General features: G+C 36.2%; 1 protein-coding gene and 1 long non-coding RNA gene across 2 annotated transcripts; one reads left to right on the top strand and one right to left on the bottom strand.

The window, feature by feature from the left end:
* The first annotated feature begins 1,280 nt into the window (after positions 1-1,280).
* Positions 1,281-4,723, top strand: LOC125249370. Its single transcript, XR_007180545.1, has 3 exons — positions 1,281-1,976; positions 3,925-4,209; positions 4,544-4,723. It is a non-coding gene; the product is annotated as an uncharacterized LOC125249370 (long non-coding RNA).
* Positions 4,724-5,601: 878 nt separating this feature from the next.
* On the bottom strand, positions 5,602-9,212 carry LOC125249714 (olfactory receptor 52K1-like). Its single transcript, XM_048162056.1, has one exon. It carries the CDS (start codon positions 8,536-8,538, stop codon positions 7,594-7,596), a length of 945 nt encoding a protein of 314 aa, XP_048018013.1. The 5' UTR covers positions 8,539-9,212; the 3' UTR covers positions 5,602-7,593.
* Between the last annotated feature and the right edge of the window lie 7,841 nt (positions 9,213-17,053).

Here is a 17,053-nt window from a genome sequence, read left to right as displayed (position 1 = left end):
AGGCAACTGTGCTCTTAGGAACCTTAAGTGCAGCAGAAATTTTTTTGTAACCTTGGTGTAGATCCATCTCAAAGATGATATTTTTAATAAATCTGCAAAAATGTCAACAATTCTGTGTTTTTCTGTCAATATGGGGTGCTGTGTGTACATTAATGAGGAAAAATGAACTTAAATGATTTTAGCAAATGGCTGCAATATAACAAAGAGTGAAAAATTTAAGGGGGTCTAAATACTTTCCGTACCCACTGTACATAAGAATAAAAATGGAATGCATAAGAAATAAAAATAACAATAAAAGCAGAGAATACCCCTATCTGGATGGAAGAGTCAGGGAGATTCAGTCAGAATATTTGTCAGGTAGCTGTGTGTTTAAACAGTACTGTTGCAGACAAATCTTCCTGGAACCACCAGGGCTAACTCAACTTTGTTGTCCGTCAGAGCGGATTCAAACAGATCTATCCATCAGAGTGGATCTAAACGGATCTCCCTTGCGCCGGAGGCAGTAAAAATATGGTAACACTTTACAATAAGGTTGTATTAGTTAACATTAGTTAATGCATTAGTTAACATTAAATAACCATGAACAACACCTCTGTTCAGCATTAGTTAATGTTTGTTAACGTTAACTCACGCATATATGAATGCATCTACTCATGTTAACAGTGCAAGTAGTTAACATTAGTTAATGCATTAGATAATATGAAATAATGGACAATGCCTGTAAATAGCCTTATAATGTTTTAAGGTTAACTTACTGTACATGTTTACATTAATTTATGTAGCAGCTGACACACTAAGAGTGAACATTTCTAACTCATCTACCCTAAAGGTAAAAATGCCATTGTGTACCTTATCAGCATTATTTATTAACAAGGCATTGATTTGGGCTGTAAACATAATTCTGAAGTGCAAACCATCTGAACATTAACAGATATGTTGTTCATGGTTATATGCATTTTACTATCATTACTTACATTCAACAAAGCATTTATTAATGGAATTTGTGAACCTTATTGTAAAGTGTACACTATTCATCATTAACTGATGTGTAACCAACATTTGTAGATCCTTTATTAATATGATACCATTAACAAAGCATTTATTAATGGAATTTGTGAACCTTATTGTAAAGTGTACATTATTTCATCATTAACTGATGTGTTACTAACATTTGTAGACCCTTTATTAACATGACTTACCATTAACAAATAATTTAAATGAAAAAAAAAAAAAAATGTCTGTAATTCTTTACCCATTTTGTAATATTTAGTTTGTTTGCTGTGAGGCGTTTTCTCCTATGCAGTGACTGACAATGCATAAGACACACCAAAGCACAACATAAATTCACAAATGACATCAACTTTATTTGTTCACTGTACTCCAAATCTTTATAATCCATATGTTTGTAAGGAATATATCCAAATTCTGCACTTTTTCTGGCGATCTTCATCTTCATTCTCAGCAGCGACCTTCATAGTCAAAGCCGCGCTCGCTATGATTCAAATTTGAAAGTCACGCTGACGAGAACTGTTACGGCATGGTTTACAGCATTTATATCAAACGCTCATTGGTTCTCACCTGCTTCATCACAGATTGCGACATGCCGTGTTTCAGTGGATTGACATTTGAGTGCTCGCCTTCACGGAAAGAAAGCCGGATTCATCATATTTTCATGGACTGCGACTGCAACTCATCATCATTTGAACTAACGTACTTTTGGTACCACTTTTGATTGTGATTACGCTTGTCTCTTATTCTTTTATTTATAACTGTACTGTTGTAAAGGAAAGTGCAAGCCAATCCAGCAGAGGGCGCTAAAAGACTGTATTATTGTATAACTGCCTGAATTACTCGCGTTCTAAAAAGGAAGTTGTTTTTAGTTTGTAGTGGAGCGGCAAGCAAAAGGAAACCAGCTCTTTAAGTGTTGTTAATACTGTTAAAATCTTGCTTTGGTGGATTTGTGCGTGTAGAAAACTGTAAGTACCATTATATTAATACATTCAAATGTAAATGTTCCGTGAAGATTAGCAACTTTATCGTGCATTCAGGCCGTTTACTGTTCGCCATTGGATGACTGAATGACGCAGCATTTTCTGTTTACCGTCAGCTTCCGATGCATACAGTTAATACTAACATTTGCGTCTTTTATTGTTTAGTATTTGTTGTTTTGCTCTAGAAGGAGGACTATTTACTGTTATTACTGTTTAAGTGAGGATGTGTGGTACAGTTTGATGCTCAGTCAGATTGTTGCATATAGTTTTCCTTAAGAGCATATTATTGTCTATTGAATATTTCTATTACAATAATATATTTTAGAAAAATATACTTGAAGTGTAAGTTTACTTTATTTTTTAAAAGTGTATTTATTTGCACTTTATAAAAATATATTTGAGGTATATTTTAACTGTGTGCTGAAAATGATCATTGTAACAATGCACTGAAAGTATATAAAATACACTACAACTTAAGGATATTAAATAATGTATCTAAAGTTAAATTTGAGTATATTTTTTAAGTTTACTTATTCATCCTTGGAATTCATTATATGACTTGTGCTTATTTATTTTAGTATGATTAATGCATTAAAAGGCCATTTAATATATACAGTGTAGAATATAATTTCCAAATGTGAGTAAATATGTTTAATAAGTTTACACTGGCAGAATCATTTTACAATCGAACACACAAATCTATATTAAACAACACACCAGCAGCACAAGTAACGTTACATGCGAAAAAATATGTTGAGTGGTTAAACTTGAGATTTCAGAATAGAGTGCCTCAGGGATGACGCATTTTTGTAGGCAAAACCCGGAAGCGAGTTAGCATTTTACGACTTCCGGTTCCAACGCCGTAAAGTCTATGGGTTTTTGCTAAATCGCCTGAAATAAGGTCTGTGGTTAACAAAGCCTCTAAATACTTTCACGTTTTGATCTATGACATTGTCACGGTGCACACAAGAACAAGATGTTAGGATCCAGTTGCAGCATTTATTATAGGGTAATCCAAGGTCAGAATCCAGAGAACAGGCAAGGGTCAAAATCCAAATAACAGTCCACAAAAACAGAAAGCCAGAGGTAACAAAAAGTGCACGCAACAAATACAACAAACCACAACTGAGGACAGAAACAACTGAGACCAAATAGACAGACACTAATGAACAAACCCAAAACAGCTGAGTGCAATGAATGAGGTTAATGAGTCCAGGAGTGAATTATGGGAAATGAAGTCCAAAACAGTGAACAATAGTCCATGTTGGAGTGCCCTCTGGTGGCTAAACTTGGGCACTCCAATTTGTGATCATGACAGACATAAAACACACCAGTTATAACCCACTTGTGTTTTTTTAAACTTTTACTGTGTCTTAAAATCAGTGGTTGCTAACAAATTGCTAAAAGGGACTACATCCTTTGGCGGAGACTTTAGATGTCATCATTAAAAACAGGACATTTGGACAGTATTGCTCATGAAAAAGTGGATAAGTATTCATAACAGCACAGATCATAATCAGCGAGCATGTTTATAAATAAAGTTGTTTTCTAAATAAAGTTTGAGGAAGCTTGGTGGTGACGACGTTGATCCGCGACCATGGTGTGCTGTAGTCCGTTTATAGCCTACTGTTAGCCTTTTATATCTGACGACTTTATTTAGGCTTCAAAATCTATAAATGTTGTGTTCACTTGTAAAGATTATCTTGATAGACAAAACGTGTAAGTGCCATAACCCTTTGTTAAACACGGAGCTTATTTTCTACGATTTTCCAAAAGTCTTTGGGAAAAATGCATAGGCTTTCAACCGAGGGAACCCGTGCGCCGCTAACTTCCGGGTTGGCCTACAAAAACGCGTCATCCCTGGGGCACTTTATTCAAATGTCTCATCAACTTGGTCTGTGACCAATCAGATTTTGTTGCTCACTGCCTTCAGCCAATCAGAGCTGCTGACGTCACGGCCCTCGTCTGAACCCCTCACTCAGTCACACAGGGGCTTTCAGGTGAATTATATTGTATAATTATAATTGTATTGTACAATATATTGTACAATGTATAATTTATTTAATGAAACATTGAAAGCGCAATACATCGCTCGATCTTGGGAATTCTGACCAGTTCAATCAAGTGACATCGCAGCCTGACAGATGGCGACGACAACTGGGAATTTAATGGCCTACGCGATCCTGAAAGAACCGGAGAAAAGTGCTGCTATTTGGAGGTAAGTTGTAGTCTACCAGTTAACAAACTTTTTTTTATTTTCTTTAACAAACGGAGAGCGATATTTCAGCTTAATATCTCCTTTTTGAGTTTGTGTGTGGTGGTTTATGGCACATTGTATGCAGCACCAAAAAATTCATATGATTGGTCAAATCGGCCCGTATTCTGTACAATATTAATTCATAAAGTGTTGTATTGACTATGAACCGAAAACAATATCGACATGCCATTCTGATACAGTTCCCTGCTGCTTATCCTCATTTACTGTTCAGAAATAGTATTGGTTCAATGTAGGATTCATGCTGTCTGACCTTATATCTATATTCTGTTAACAGACGCTGTTCTTCACGAGTTTCTGCGGTCACTGCCTCTGTAAGCGGCCATCAGACGCAATAATGAGAAGCTCATTACAAGCATCAGAAAATGGAATATAATGTGTAATTTGTATTTGTGTATTTAGGGTCACCATTGGTCCAATATTTTTTTTTTCTTTAATGAAAAACATGGTAAGTCTTGCTGAATCTATGTTAAGTTTAAATAAAAACCATTGGATTTGTTAATGAAATATGTCTCTTTATAAGTGATGTTGTTACATTTTATTTATTTTAATGACCTTGAAAACAAATGCATTCAACTTTGGGAAAATGTGTTAAACTGTACTTAAATAGTAGCACAATTATAATACTGTATGGTTGAGATTATGTAATTCAAAGTACAGTAGTCAACATTTGAAGTGGATCAAAAAAGTTTAACTTTAACTTTGATTAAAGGTTTTGATCCGCTTCAAATGTTGACTATATTATACAAAGTAGAAGTAATAACAAAGTGTATTGTTATTGACTGCAAAGTGTGTAATTTTTAGTATTTGGAATAAGCCAAAGGTACTGAGCATACAGTATATACTATTACCTGTAAAATAATATATTCATTGTATATTGCTTGTGTGTTCTGAAGACACTCATAATTACTTTGCAATGTACTTAAATCACAAATAAAGTGTACTTATAACACAAATAAAGTATACTTATAACACAAATTAATTACACTTTAATATCACTAATCAAGCATGTAATTAGTCCCTACACAGGCATATACTTAAAGTGTACTAAGTATACTTGAAGTTGTTCCAATTTAGCACACAAAAGTACACTAAATATACTTAGTTGTATTTTAAGTTGTATTTTAATTGTACTTAATTACAACTAAAATATACTTAGTACAAAATTAGTTGTTTCAAAATAGCACACTTTAAATTAACTAATCATTAACTAATCAATCAACACACTTGAAATATACTAATAATTAGTCTTGCTGCAAGTATACTTAGCATACTTTTTTTTCACTAGGGCACGTTTTAGTAAATTGAGGGAATGAATTAGTAAATTGTGTGCATGATTTTTTTTTTCTTTTTCTTGCATGTCATGTGCAGGGCTCAGTACATTAGTCTTATTAATACTACATTTCAGCACTTTTTTTTTTTTTTTTTTTTTGATTTCATGTTTTGTAAATTTGCTAATTTTCAGTGTCAAATAGCATTCAGTGGTATGGTAGCAAATACCACTATTTTTAGTGCACCACCAAATGATGTAACTCAAAACATGTAATTAACAAGTCGTTAACTTGTTTTCACTCCTAATATGGTCCCTTGACCATTCCAGGAAAGCATCTTGACCACCACATTCTCCCAGTAGGCTAAGATAAATGGACCTTCAGGTTTAGTTAGACATTACAAAAACAAATGAATCCCTTTGGTCAAAAGGTCAAAAGGCCAGTCCCAGTGAAGCTTGACTGATGTTTTTAGATGAAGAATATTGCGTCATTATAATGGATGATTACACAGAGATAATGCATACTTTTGAGATTTATTTCTCAGTTGTTTTCTCTGAGAACAATGAAATATATTAATATAACAAAATAAAATAAGATAAACACTGATTTATGCCTTTGAAATAAGACCACCATGCAGGGGCCAGGATGGGGGTTAAATAGAAATTTGATTTAGACCAAGCAATATATTCTTACATTCATATTGCATTTTCTGTCCAAGACACACATATAGCACATATAAATATTTGTTTACACTTTATTTTAATGTGTCCTTACTGTCAATTATACAATTTACTTAATTGTCATATTAATTAACAAAATGTACTTACTATATGGTAGTTGGAATTAGTGTTTGGTTTAGGTTTGCATATAATTAGGCATAATTTACTGTAACACATTTCACATATTTATTATAGCAATAACAACAAATTATGCCTAATTATATGCTATGAAATAAAGTGTTACCAAATATTTCAGTTAATTTACAGAATGGCAATGAATGACATTCAAGTGCAAGTTTCAGAAGTACTTGGGAAATAAATAAGGTGTGAAAGCGCATTGCTCTGAAGTCAGGCGGTAACATCTGTAGATAGAATGAAGAGAAGGCCATAGCAAAGAACACGTAAATTAAAGCCTTAAAATCAATTCTTTGTTTCACAGGGTGCCAATGGAGAGAGGCCTGGATAGGTGAAATATGTTCCCTCTTTTTTTGTCCCAGTCAGGAAATGAGCTGCAGCATTTTGGACAATTTGTAATCATGAGAGTGATGACTGACTGATTCCAGCATACAAGACATTGCAGTAATCAAGCCTTGAGGAAATAAAAGTGTGAATAACGGTCTCCAAATCCCTAAAAGAAAGAAGGCGCTTTAACTTTCGAAGTCACTTTAGCTGGGAAAAGCTGGCCCTAACCACTGAATTTATTTGTTTGTCAAACTTCAGATCGGAATCAAAGATGACCCCCAGATTTTTAACATAAGAATGTATGCTGGTTCCCTCTGAGTCCCTGTTTGCTTTGATAGCTCCATACAAGTGAATGTACTATTCCTGCATGCCCATGTAAATACAATACCTAAGTACAGAATATTAAAACAAGTATAGTTTTATAGGGTTTTCTATACATTTATTTTTTAATATCATTTCAATATTAAACTTCCAAAATTTAACTGGCGACATACAGTACAGTATATAAAGCAAGAAAAAAAAAGATTCAAATACAGTTCAGACAAAAGCATGTTAATACAAATACTAGCAAAAGATATTAAATTGCACCCATTAGTATATTAAAATGCGCAGTGTTGAGTAACAAGGTAACAAGTAACAAGGAAACGTGCCATAAGTATTTTATTAAATATTAAATTGGAGATTATTACACAACATCAAGGAGATGATGACTTGTTTTATGATGACATAAGAAGTATATGTTACATGAGAAAACAATGTGCCTCATCATATAGCACTAAAAAAATCATTTCAGGGAATTAAGTTTTATAAAAAAAAAAAAAAAAAAAAAAAACACTGTAAAACCAATTAGCTTTTTATGTCATATTCTCCTTTAATTACTTATTCTGGAAAATTGGCAATTTTTGTTGAAACAAACATAAAATGTTTTTGCGAATTTCTGGCAAATTTAAGCCATAAATAAGAGGATTGAGAACAGGAGGAATAACAAGAAATTCCACTGAAAAAATTATAGCCACAATCTTGTATTTGTCTGAATCATATCGACTTAGAGCAATGTCACAAAATGATGCAATAGAGTAGTTCAGAAAGCTTATAATGTGAGGAAGACATGTTTGTACTGCTTTGCCCCTAAATTCTTTGGAGCTTTTTTGACAAATGACCAAAATTCTGACATAAGTATATAAAATGAAGAAGGCAGGGAGAAAAACTGTTGTTGCTGAGACAAAAAATCCAATTATGTTATTACTCAAAGTTGAAGTCCCACAAGAGAGTCGAACCACAGACCAGTTGGAGCAGTACAGTCGAGCTATGTCAGTCCCACACAAAGGCAACCTGGCTGAGAAGAGAATAATGAGACCCATAGAAAACACTGCATGAAGTGATGCTATTGCCATGTACAATGCTGTTACTTTTAATGACATAATTTTATGATATTTTAAAGGGTTGCATATGGCAACATATCTGTCATACGCCATCAGAGTTAATATTGTATATTCAGATATTGCATAAGAATAAATGGTAAAAATCTGAACATAACACGCTGGCCTAGAAATGGTATTTGTATCAGAAAGGAGATCAACCATTATTCTAGGGAAGAAACCAGCTGACCCATAGAGATCATTGACAGACAAACAAGATATCAGTATGTACATTGGCTCATGAAGAGATCTGTCTTTAAACACCACAAACAAAATGATGGCATTAAATAATATAATTGCTAAATAAACTGCAAGTATAAATATTAGGATGAGATATTTCATGTGAACAAACTCCTTGAACAAAGTGAAGTAAAAATATGAAGGCATGGTTCCATTTTCCATTTGCTGGTCAAAACAACGAAATAGCCACTTAAAAAGAAATATATGGATTCAGTTGTTCATTATATGAAGAATAAAGCATTAAATAGTTTTTGATGCCCTCAGTTCAGTATAGTCCATTGATATTTTTTAAAGTAGAAATCAAGAGAGAAAAATTCTCTGAATAGTGAAGGCGAAAGTGAAGAGAACTGGTTGTTGCAGTTGATCTGAGGCAACTTCTGAATTTGCTGTAAAACATTTATATATCAGCTACTGCCACTATATGGATCACTATACCAACAGAACACATGGGAATTGACCACATTATATTTGCTATTCATTAAGTAAAAAAAAAAAAAGAACCAGTGTCAGAATCATTGTGTAAATGAACAGAGATGATCAACAGAGATGCTCAGAAGCTGAAGAGGCCTCACTGGATCTCTGTGAGTCAGCTAAGAACCCAGAGCAAAAGGACAATACAGAGATGTTACTGTACTTGATCAACGAGGTAAAATAATTGTATTAATACGTTTTGCCACTAAAAGACAGTTGTCAGCAGATGAGGTGAAATGTGGCTAATGTGCATATTCATGTCAAAAGTGTTATTGGATTAGTTAGAAAGAAATATCAGATTCTGCAAAGTAGGGCCATGCCCATTGAACACATGGCAACAAAACCAGACGAGTCACTGACTTTGATAAGATTGGAGTTATTTGCCAATTTTTCAGTCTGTGGTCCAACTAGAGTAAGAAATTATGAAACTATGGAATAATTAGTACTGATATGCCTTTTTCTGTCTAAAAAAAAAAAAAAAAAAACTGTTCAGCTGAGCTGTATGAAAAAACTTTGGATGGATTAATGATAGCTATATAAAATTTTGGTATATTACAGAATAATAGCACACATTGTGTTTTTAGAGAATTTTGCATAACCTAAGGGCTAAATTTAATCAAAAGGTATTGTGGTGTCATGCTTTGCATGCACAAATAAATACTAAATTGGCTGTAATCAGTTGGGTTAGATGAAGGACAACTGAACTAGTCTTTCACAATTTAAAATCAGTGTGGACACAAGAAGATATAAAAGAGCAATGCTCTGCCATGCACCTCAGTAGTTTGAATTTAGCTTCAGACTTTATTAAATGTAATCTAATTTACAAAGTGCACACTCTTTTAGTTCTGATAAGTAACCACCAATAAACATCTGATTGCCAACAATATACATTCATATTTTTCAGTGTTTTCCTTTGGCAAAATAAGACTGAATCAAGTGCCTTTGCTCATGCGGACAAAAACCAAGCAATTGTCCTTGTGGACCATGGACCATGGCACATTGATACCGAGGTCGCTGACCCAAATACTAACAAAAAAGTTGTAAGCATCCATACCTTTGTACGCTTTCATTTCATCTGTTTTTTGGAGTAGAAGGATGCAGCCTCGATAGCAGGCAAATATATCAGTTCAGCAGAACATTCACTCCTCTTCATAATATAAGGATCACAACCAACATATGTGGTGATTTTCTTTCTTTGAAATAGTCTAAACCGCTACAATACAGGCTTTCCTCTATGTCCTCCATTCTTTACTTCCTGCCCTCCATCTGAATTGTGCTCATTTGTTATTTTACTTAATATAAAGTATAATATATATAATACCCAATGAATGATAACTTGAATGAGCAATAATTTAAATTATGTAACAAAGCAGAGGGAAAATATGATTGGGAACGTCACACGTGAACCGATGTCTGACAGCCAAGTATCAAATCTCTTCAATCCTATTAGCCAGCGACAGCCTATGACATCATAATAGCGCGACAGAGCATCATAGCATGGCAGGGACATGCAGAGTCTCGTTCCCTGTTCTCAGGGAACCATGGTTACATACGTAACCCGAGACGTTCCCTTTTCGAAAGGGAAATCTACTCTGCATTTGAAACGCATATGGGGAACGATATACCCTCGCCGCCATGCTTGAGGGGAGTGCATGCCACAATGGCTAGACAAACGTAAAGCAGTTTAGAAAGAAACACCAGTAACTCACCCTCAGGTCACACAAAGGCTGTCAGTGACAGCATTCCCTACAGCCAACAGCCCATGGTTACATACGTAACCCGAGACGTTCCCTTTTGAAAGGGAACTCTACTCTGCATTCCCTACAGCCAACAGACCATGGTTACATAAGTAACCGAGACGTTCCCTTTCGAAAGGGAAATCTACTCTGCATTTGAAACGCATATGGGGAACGATATACCCTCGTCGCCATGCTTGAGGGGAGTGCATGCCACAGTGGCTAGACAAACGTAAAGCAGTTTAGAAAGAAACACCAGTAACTCACCCTCGGGTCACACAAAGGCTGTCAGTGACAGCATTCCCTACAGACAACAGCCCATGGTTACATACGTAACCCGAGACGTTCCCTTACGAAAGGGAACTCTACTCTGCATTCCCTACAGCCAACAGACCATGGTTACATAAGTAACCAAGACAATGGTCTGACAATGACAAACCTAGTCTTTGGCCAACCCTGTCTGAATACAGAGTCTCAACAAAGCGTTCTTCAGAGAAGACACTGAGGAGGCTGTGCTCTAAGAAACCCTGATAAAGGGGAGCACAAACCAACCTGGGGACTGGTCCTCAAACGGGAGGCCTCATGGAAGCCTTCAACCAATGACCAGCTTAGGGAGCTAAGCACTATATAGCAACCCTAGCAGGGGGGTACAAAGCTCAACCTAACAGATAGACCATACTGTAGGCACATAATCATGGAGGCCAGAGAGGGGCCTACAACATGACAATAGTTCTACATGGAGTAGAAACTCATACATGTTATTCTGCTTAAGTCACAACCCCAGAAGTGGGAGTGGGAAAAATCCAAGGGCGGCCTTTCAAGGCCACACACCTTGAACACCTATCTTACTGGGAGCAAGAATCTACCACATGAAAGTAACAGCAGATAAGACTGTAGAGTGCCCACACAACAGTCTACCTAACACAATCCAACAAGCAGTGTACTCAGTAAAAGCACCTTTTACTCTTTAAAGCAAAAGGAGTACAACATACGCCATCATGATCTGAAGGAGGCCCAAAAAGGGGACCAACCTGAGCTAAGTCTACACATTCTAACAGGCAATGTACCAAATACCATTACAGGGGGCACAACAACATGCTGCCATGGTCTGAAGGAGGCCTAAAAAGGCCTAATACCTCAAACAGAAACGGGCATAAACCTGTGGCAGTGCTAAATTAAGTAAGCAAAACTCATGAACATCTACCAGCAATGCTTGTAAAACACAAGCTACCATACTAGAAGGAGGCTCAAACTGATAGAGCCTACAACTCCTTCAGTATATGCAATATAGCAGTTGTGGCAGTGATCAAACCAAAGGGACCTAACAGAACTAAACTGAATGTGAGGTTCCCTACACTCAACCTGAGTGTGCAATACATCAGGTGATGCACTCAGTGAAACACCAAACCCTAAACGGGGAGTACAAATAGTTACCATGCTCTTAAACAGAGGCTAAACACAAGCCTACTATTATGAGAACAGGTGCTAACCTGTGGCAGCACTAGGAGTAAAGCTTACATACGTGTAGGGCAAAAACTAGAACCCAAAGCAAACATAATGCTTTGATATTATACATGCTATCCTGAAAAGGATAAATGCTCTCACCAAACAGAAAAACATCTGTAATGAACCCTAACAAATGGGAGCTAAATAAGCCATAACCTCAGACTTGAATGTTAATTCAAGGGGCTCAGGGGAAAGACAAATTCATAGCATCAATGAGGTTCTAGAAAGTGGGGCCTAGCATACACAGCATAAACTTATCTACGCAAAGATAAGGGCCTACCATCTGAAACAACAGCATCAGGGAGGCTCACAACAGCCTACTACCTTAGCTCTTAACTTCAGCCATTGCACCTACACTATTAACAAGGGGGAAATGGGCATATGGCCTAACAACTCGCTCAGGAGGAGGCCAGAACTAGGTAACTATACAACCTAACAAGGGATAGTAATACAAAGAGTGATTTATAATGATAAACACCTAATCCTAGTCCTAGCCTAGGCCGCTAAGCTGTGGGCCTGCAAGCCCACAAGCAGCATAGAAATGACTCAAACTTACTCTAGCTAAAACCAGAGAAGAAGCTACTCTATAAAATGGTGGCTAAGAGGCGGCCATTTTGTGGCCTGCACAAATATCATTCTAGCCAACCTAACAAACTTCAGTTTGCCCAAAAAAACCTTACTTTTTCCAACTACATACTCAGGAAAAACTATACAGGAACACAAGGTCAACATATTTAGAAACAAAAATATAGACCCAGCTAATCTTCCTGCGACTTGAAGACCGAAGATTCCTCTTTTCCTTTTCTTTCACAAGGAAAGATGGAATCTAGAGTTCTTTTCAAGCCTAAAAGAGTTTTTATTTATCAAGGGCCCCGCCACCAGCCTGACCATTTAAGAAGTGCCTAAGTAAAACCCAGGATGCGGAGAAAGAAGGGGCGAGGGCAGGTGTAAAGTTGCCCTCGCAAGGAGATGGAATCGATTGCGTCTGCGATCGATCACTTCCCTTAAAACCTGCTTCTTCCTGCTTTGATGAATAGAAGGAGGAGGCGCCCGAGCGTCCATACTGGACCTCTGGCCCTGTCTCTGAGCCTCAGCTCGAGACGGACCAGACCTCCTGGCTGTCTAAATGTTCAGGAAAACTATACAGGGAAAACAAGGTTGACATATTTTAAACACAAAATATAGACCCAGCTCAGCACAAACCCAGCACCAGGCACAGCTTAACTTCCTGTGGCTCAAAGACGGAAGACTCCTCATTTTCCACATGAAAGGATGGAATCTAGGGTTCTTTTAAGCCTAAAAGAGCCAGCCATCAGTTTGACTGTAAGAATCATCTGAGCATGTTACATGAAGAAAAAAAATATATATATATATATATATATATATATATATATATATATATATATATATATATATATATATATATATATATACCTCTCTCAAACTTCCCAACGAGCTCACCTGCAAGCCCCATGATTGCAGCTGCCGTTTTTTCCTCAGCACAAACAGGGCCAGAACCACCAGGCACAGATGCGGACACCTCTTCCCTCAAGAAGAATGCCAAAAGAGAACGGAGCGTCCTGATAGGGAGACGCTCACAGTAAATAACAGAAAAACACAGACAGCAGCCTCAAGCACTGTCTATGTGCGCTCCTCTCCCAGACAGAAAATGCCCAGAATATGTATATCAAGTGTCAAAAACCTGGGACACGGATGAACACACTCTCTGAAATGTTTGTAAGGCATAATATAAGATTCCCTTACCAGATTCGATGAAATCGCGATTAGACAAAACAGTCCCGAAAGACGAAAACATACTGACTGATTCTCTCGGCGCTCCTTATATACTTCCAGGTCGCTCTATAATGATGTCATAGGCTGTCGCAGGCCAATAGGATTGGAGAGATTTGATACTTGGCTTTCAGACATCGGTTCACGTGTGACGTTCCCCCCATATGCGTTTCAAACGCAGAGTAGAGTTCCCTTTCGAGAGGGAACAGAAACAAATAAACAATACAGTATAACTAAATCAATAAATCAGTAGAAAAAAAAAAAAAAAAAAAAAATATTCAAACATTCAATACCAGGAAAAACAGTGGTCTAATGTTTGATCAGCTCCCAGGTATGTCTGCTAAAACACAATTACACATTTAAATACACTTACTTTCATACACTATATAAATATACAATATAGATTTAGACCATACCTTTCAATTCATTGTACTCTTATAAAATATTAAAACACAATATTCAATTACCTCCACAATGTTTTCTATTTTAGACACATCATATCACAAGTTAAATGACCGTGCTGCCCAATTTGTTACCACAACGAATCAAACAAAACAAACGCTTAAGAACAAACAACTCACTGTTTATGGCACATAATAAATCAATCAACCTACCCAGGTATTATCAGCCACATGAACAGGGAAAGAGTCACAATAAGAGATGAACAGCTCCAAATCATTGACTGTGATGCCAGGTTTGTTACTACAACAAAAACAAAGCATATGCATTCCAGAACAAACAGCACTCTACTTTTTGTACATAATAATCAAATGACCTACCCAGGTCATCAGCAACACAAACAGGGAAAAAGCATGATAAGAGACGTACAGCTCCAAATCAGTGACTGTGATGGCAGGTTTTTGCTACAACAGAACAAAACACATGCTCAAATGTGTATACAAGCTGTGCACTGTGTTCAGCCGCTCTCCACACTCCCACCAGTACAACGCCAAACAACTATGTGCTTGTCTCCACAGTGTCACGGCAAACAGCGTTTAACCAATTAGAGCGGAAGTTACGTGACAAGCATTCTTCCGTGATGTCTTCATAAAATAAAATAACTAAATAAACGAACCCACTACAAATATAATGCAAAATGAATATTGTTTAACACATTCACTCTAACAAATGCTGGGTTTTTCATTTGTCTCTCTTGTTATTTTATTTATTCACATTTAAACGCCATAACCCTAGCAAAACATTAATGTGGTGGGTTTAATTTTTCCCCAGTCCAGCTCTGATGATTCCTAACACAACAATTCCAAGACAACGATGGTGGTGATGATGATGATGATGATGATTTAAACCAAATTGTTCTATCATTACAGGTGTGAGAGAAATGCAGAATTTCATTATTCAATTCTAACAGTGCTTGTTGCAAACAGCACCATAGTCATAGAGGGCTTAAAACTTAAAACTTTTTTTGGTTAAAAATTATCCAAAAACTATTTTTTGAGTATATAACCAGCCAGTGTTCAAAACTATCTCCTTATCTTCACGCGATTCACAAGGGTAAGCTTGTAATAATGTTTTATAATAAGAGCGACCTGGTGGATTTCCGCGGGAAATTCGAGCATGCAGCAGGTCATCTGTGCGTCATTACGTCACATCTGTAAACAGAAAGGAAGGAGTCCAGGCAAGTCGGTTTTATCATGTGAGGATGCTGCTTGTAGCGGATCATTTATAGCCTGTTCTCACAGCAGCTGAAATAATTAAATGTCAATCTGACACTGACAATCATCAGTGACAACTGGAGATTCACCCGTAGTCAAAAAGCAAAAGACTTTGGACTGTGGAGTGGCTACAGAAATTGAAATCTACAGGTAACACCAAGGCTGCATTTACACTGCAAGTATTAATGCACAGATCCAATCTTTTGACCATATCTGATTTTTTGGCCAGCGTGTTTACATTCACTTTAGACGTGGCTGGTATCCGATATCTGTGTTTACATTACTTCCTGCCCCAAAATGATCATCATTGATAGTTTTACATGCACATAGTAGATCCTCGGGTTTTGAATGGCCGTGCTATTAAAATTATTTATATATTTAATTAAGTGGCCATGATTAGCCTACCTGAATGGATAAATTAACAGCTGTCAGTGTCATGGATGTATTGTAGCGCAAATTCTGACTGAACGGATATAGACCAGAAAATAAAGGTAATTTGCATTTGCTATTTTATCTACATTTATCAGTTTTATAAATGTTTTAATGAATTCAAGGGAGCAAGGGAGAGAGAGCGCGCACACGCACGCACGAGAGAAAGAGCTACAGTGAAGCTTTTGGCTTTTAAGAAAAACAACAACATGTCCGTCTCTTTTAAATTAACCGGGCAAAGGTTGACATCCAGCTGCTGAATGTACAGTACAGTCCAAAAGTTTGGAACCACTAAGATTTTTAACGTTTTTAAAAGAAGTTTCGTCTGCTCACCAAGGCTACATTTATTTAATTAAAAATACAGTAAAAAACAGTAATATTCTGAAATATTATTACAATTTAAAATAACTGTTTTCTATTTGAATATATTTCACAAAGTAATTTATTCCTGTGATGCAAAGCTGAATTTTCAGCATCATTACTCCAGTCTTCAGTGTCACATGATCCTTCAGAAATCATTCTAATATGCTGATCTGCTGCTCAAGAAACATTTAATGTGTACAATTGTACAAAATATTTGTGTACAATATTTTTTCTCAGGATTATTTGATGAATAGAAAGTTCAAAAGAACAGTGTTTATCTGAAATCTAATCTTTTGTAACATTATAAATGTCTTTACTTCCACTTTTGATTGATTTAATGCATCCTTGCTGAATAAAGTATTCATTTCTTTAATTTCTTTTCAAAAAAATAAAAATAAAAATTCTTACTGACCCCAAACTTTTGAACGGTAGTGTATAATGCTACAGAAGCTTTGTATTTCAGATAAATGCTGTTCTTTTGAACTTTCTATTCATCAAGGAATCCTGAAAAAAAAAAAAAAGTACACAACTGTTTTCAACATTGATAATAATAATAAATGTTTATTGAGCAGCAAATCAGCATATTAGAATGATTTCTGAAGGATCATGTGACACTGAAGACTGGATTAACGATGCTAAAAATTCAGCTTTGCATCACAGGAATAAATTACTTTGTCAAATATATTTAAATAGTACACAGTTATTTTA

The sequence above is a fragment of the Megalobrama amblycephala genome, linkage group LG16, assembly GCF_018812025.1.
Source record: "Megalobrama amblycephala isolate DHTTF-2021 linkage group LG16, ASM1881202v1, whole genome shotgun sequence".
NCBI classification, from domain to species: domain Eukaryota; kingdom Metazoa; phylum Chordata; class Actinopteri; order Cypriniformes; family Xenocyprididae; genus Megalobrama; species Megalobrama amblycephala.
This window is presented reverse-complemented; position numbering and strand designations above follow the sequence as displayed.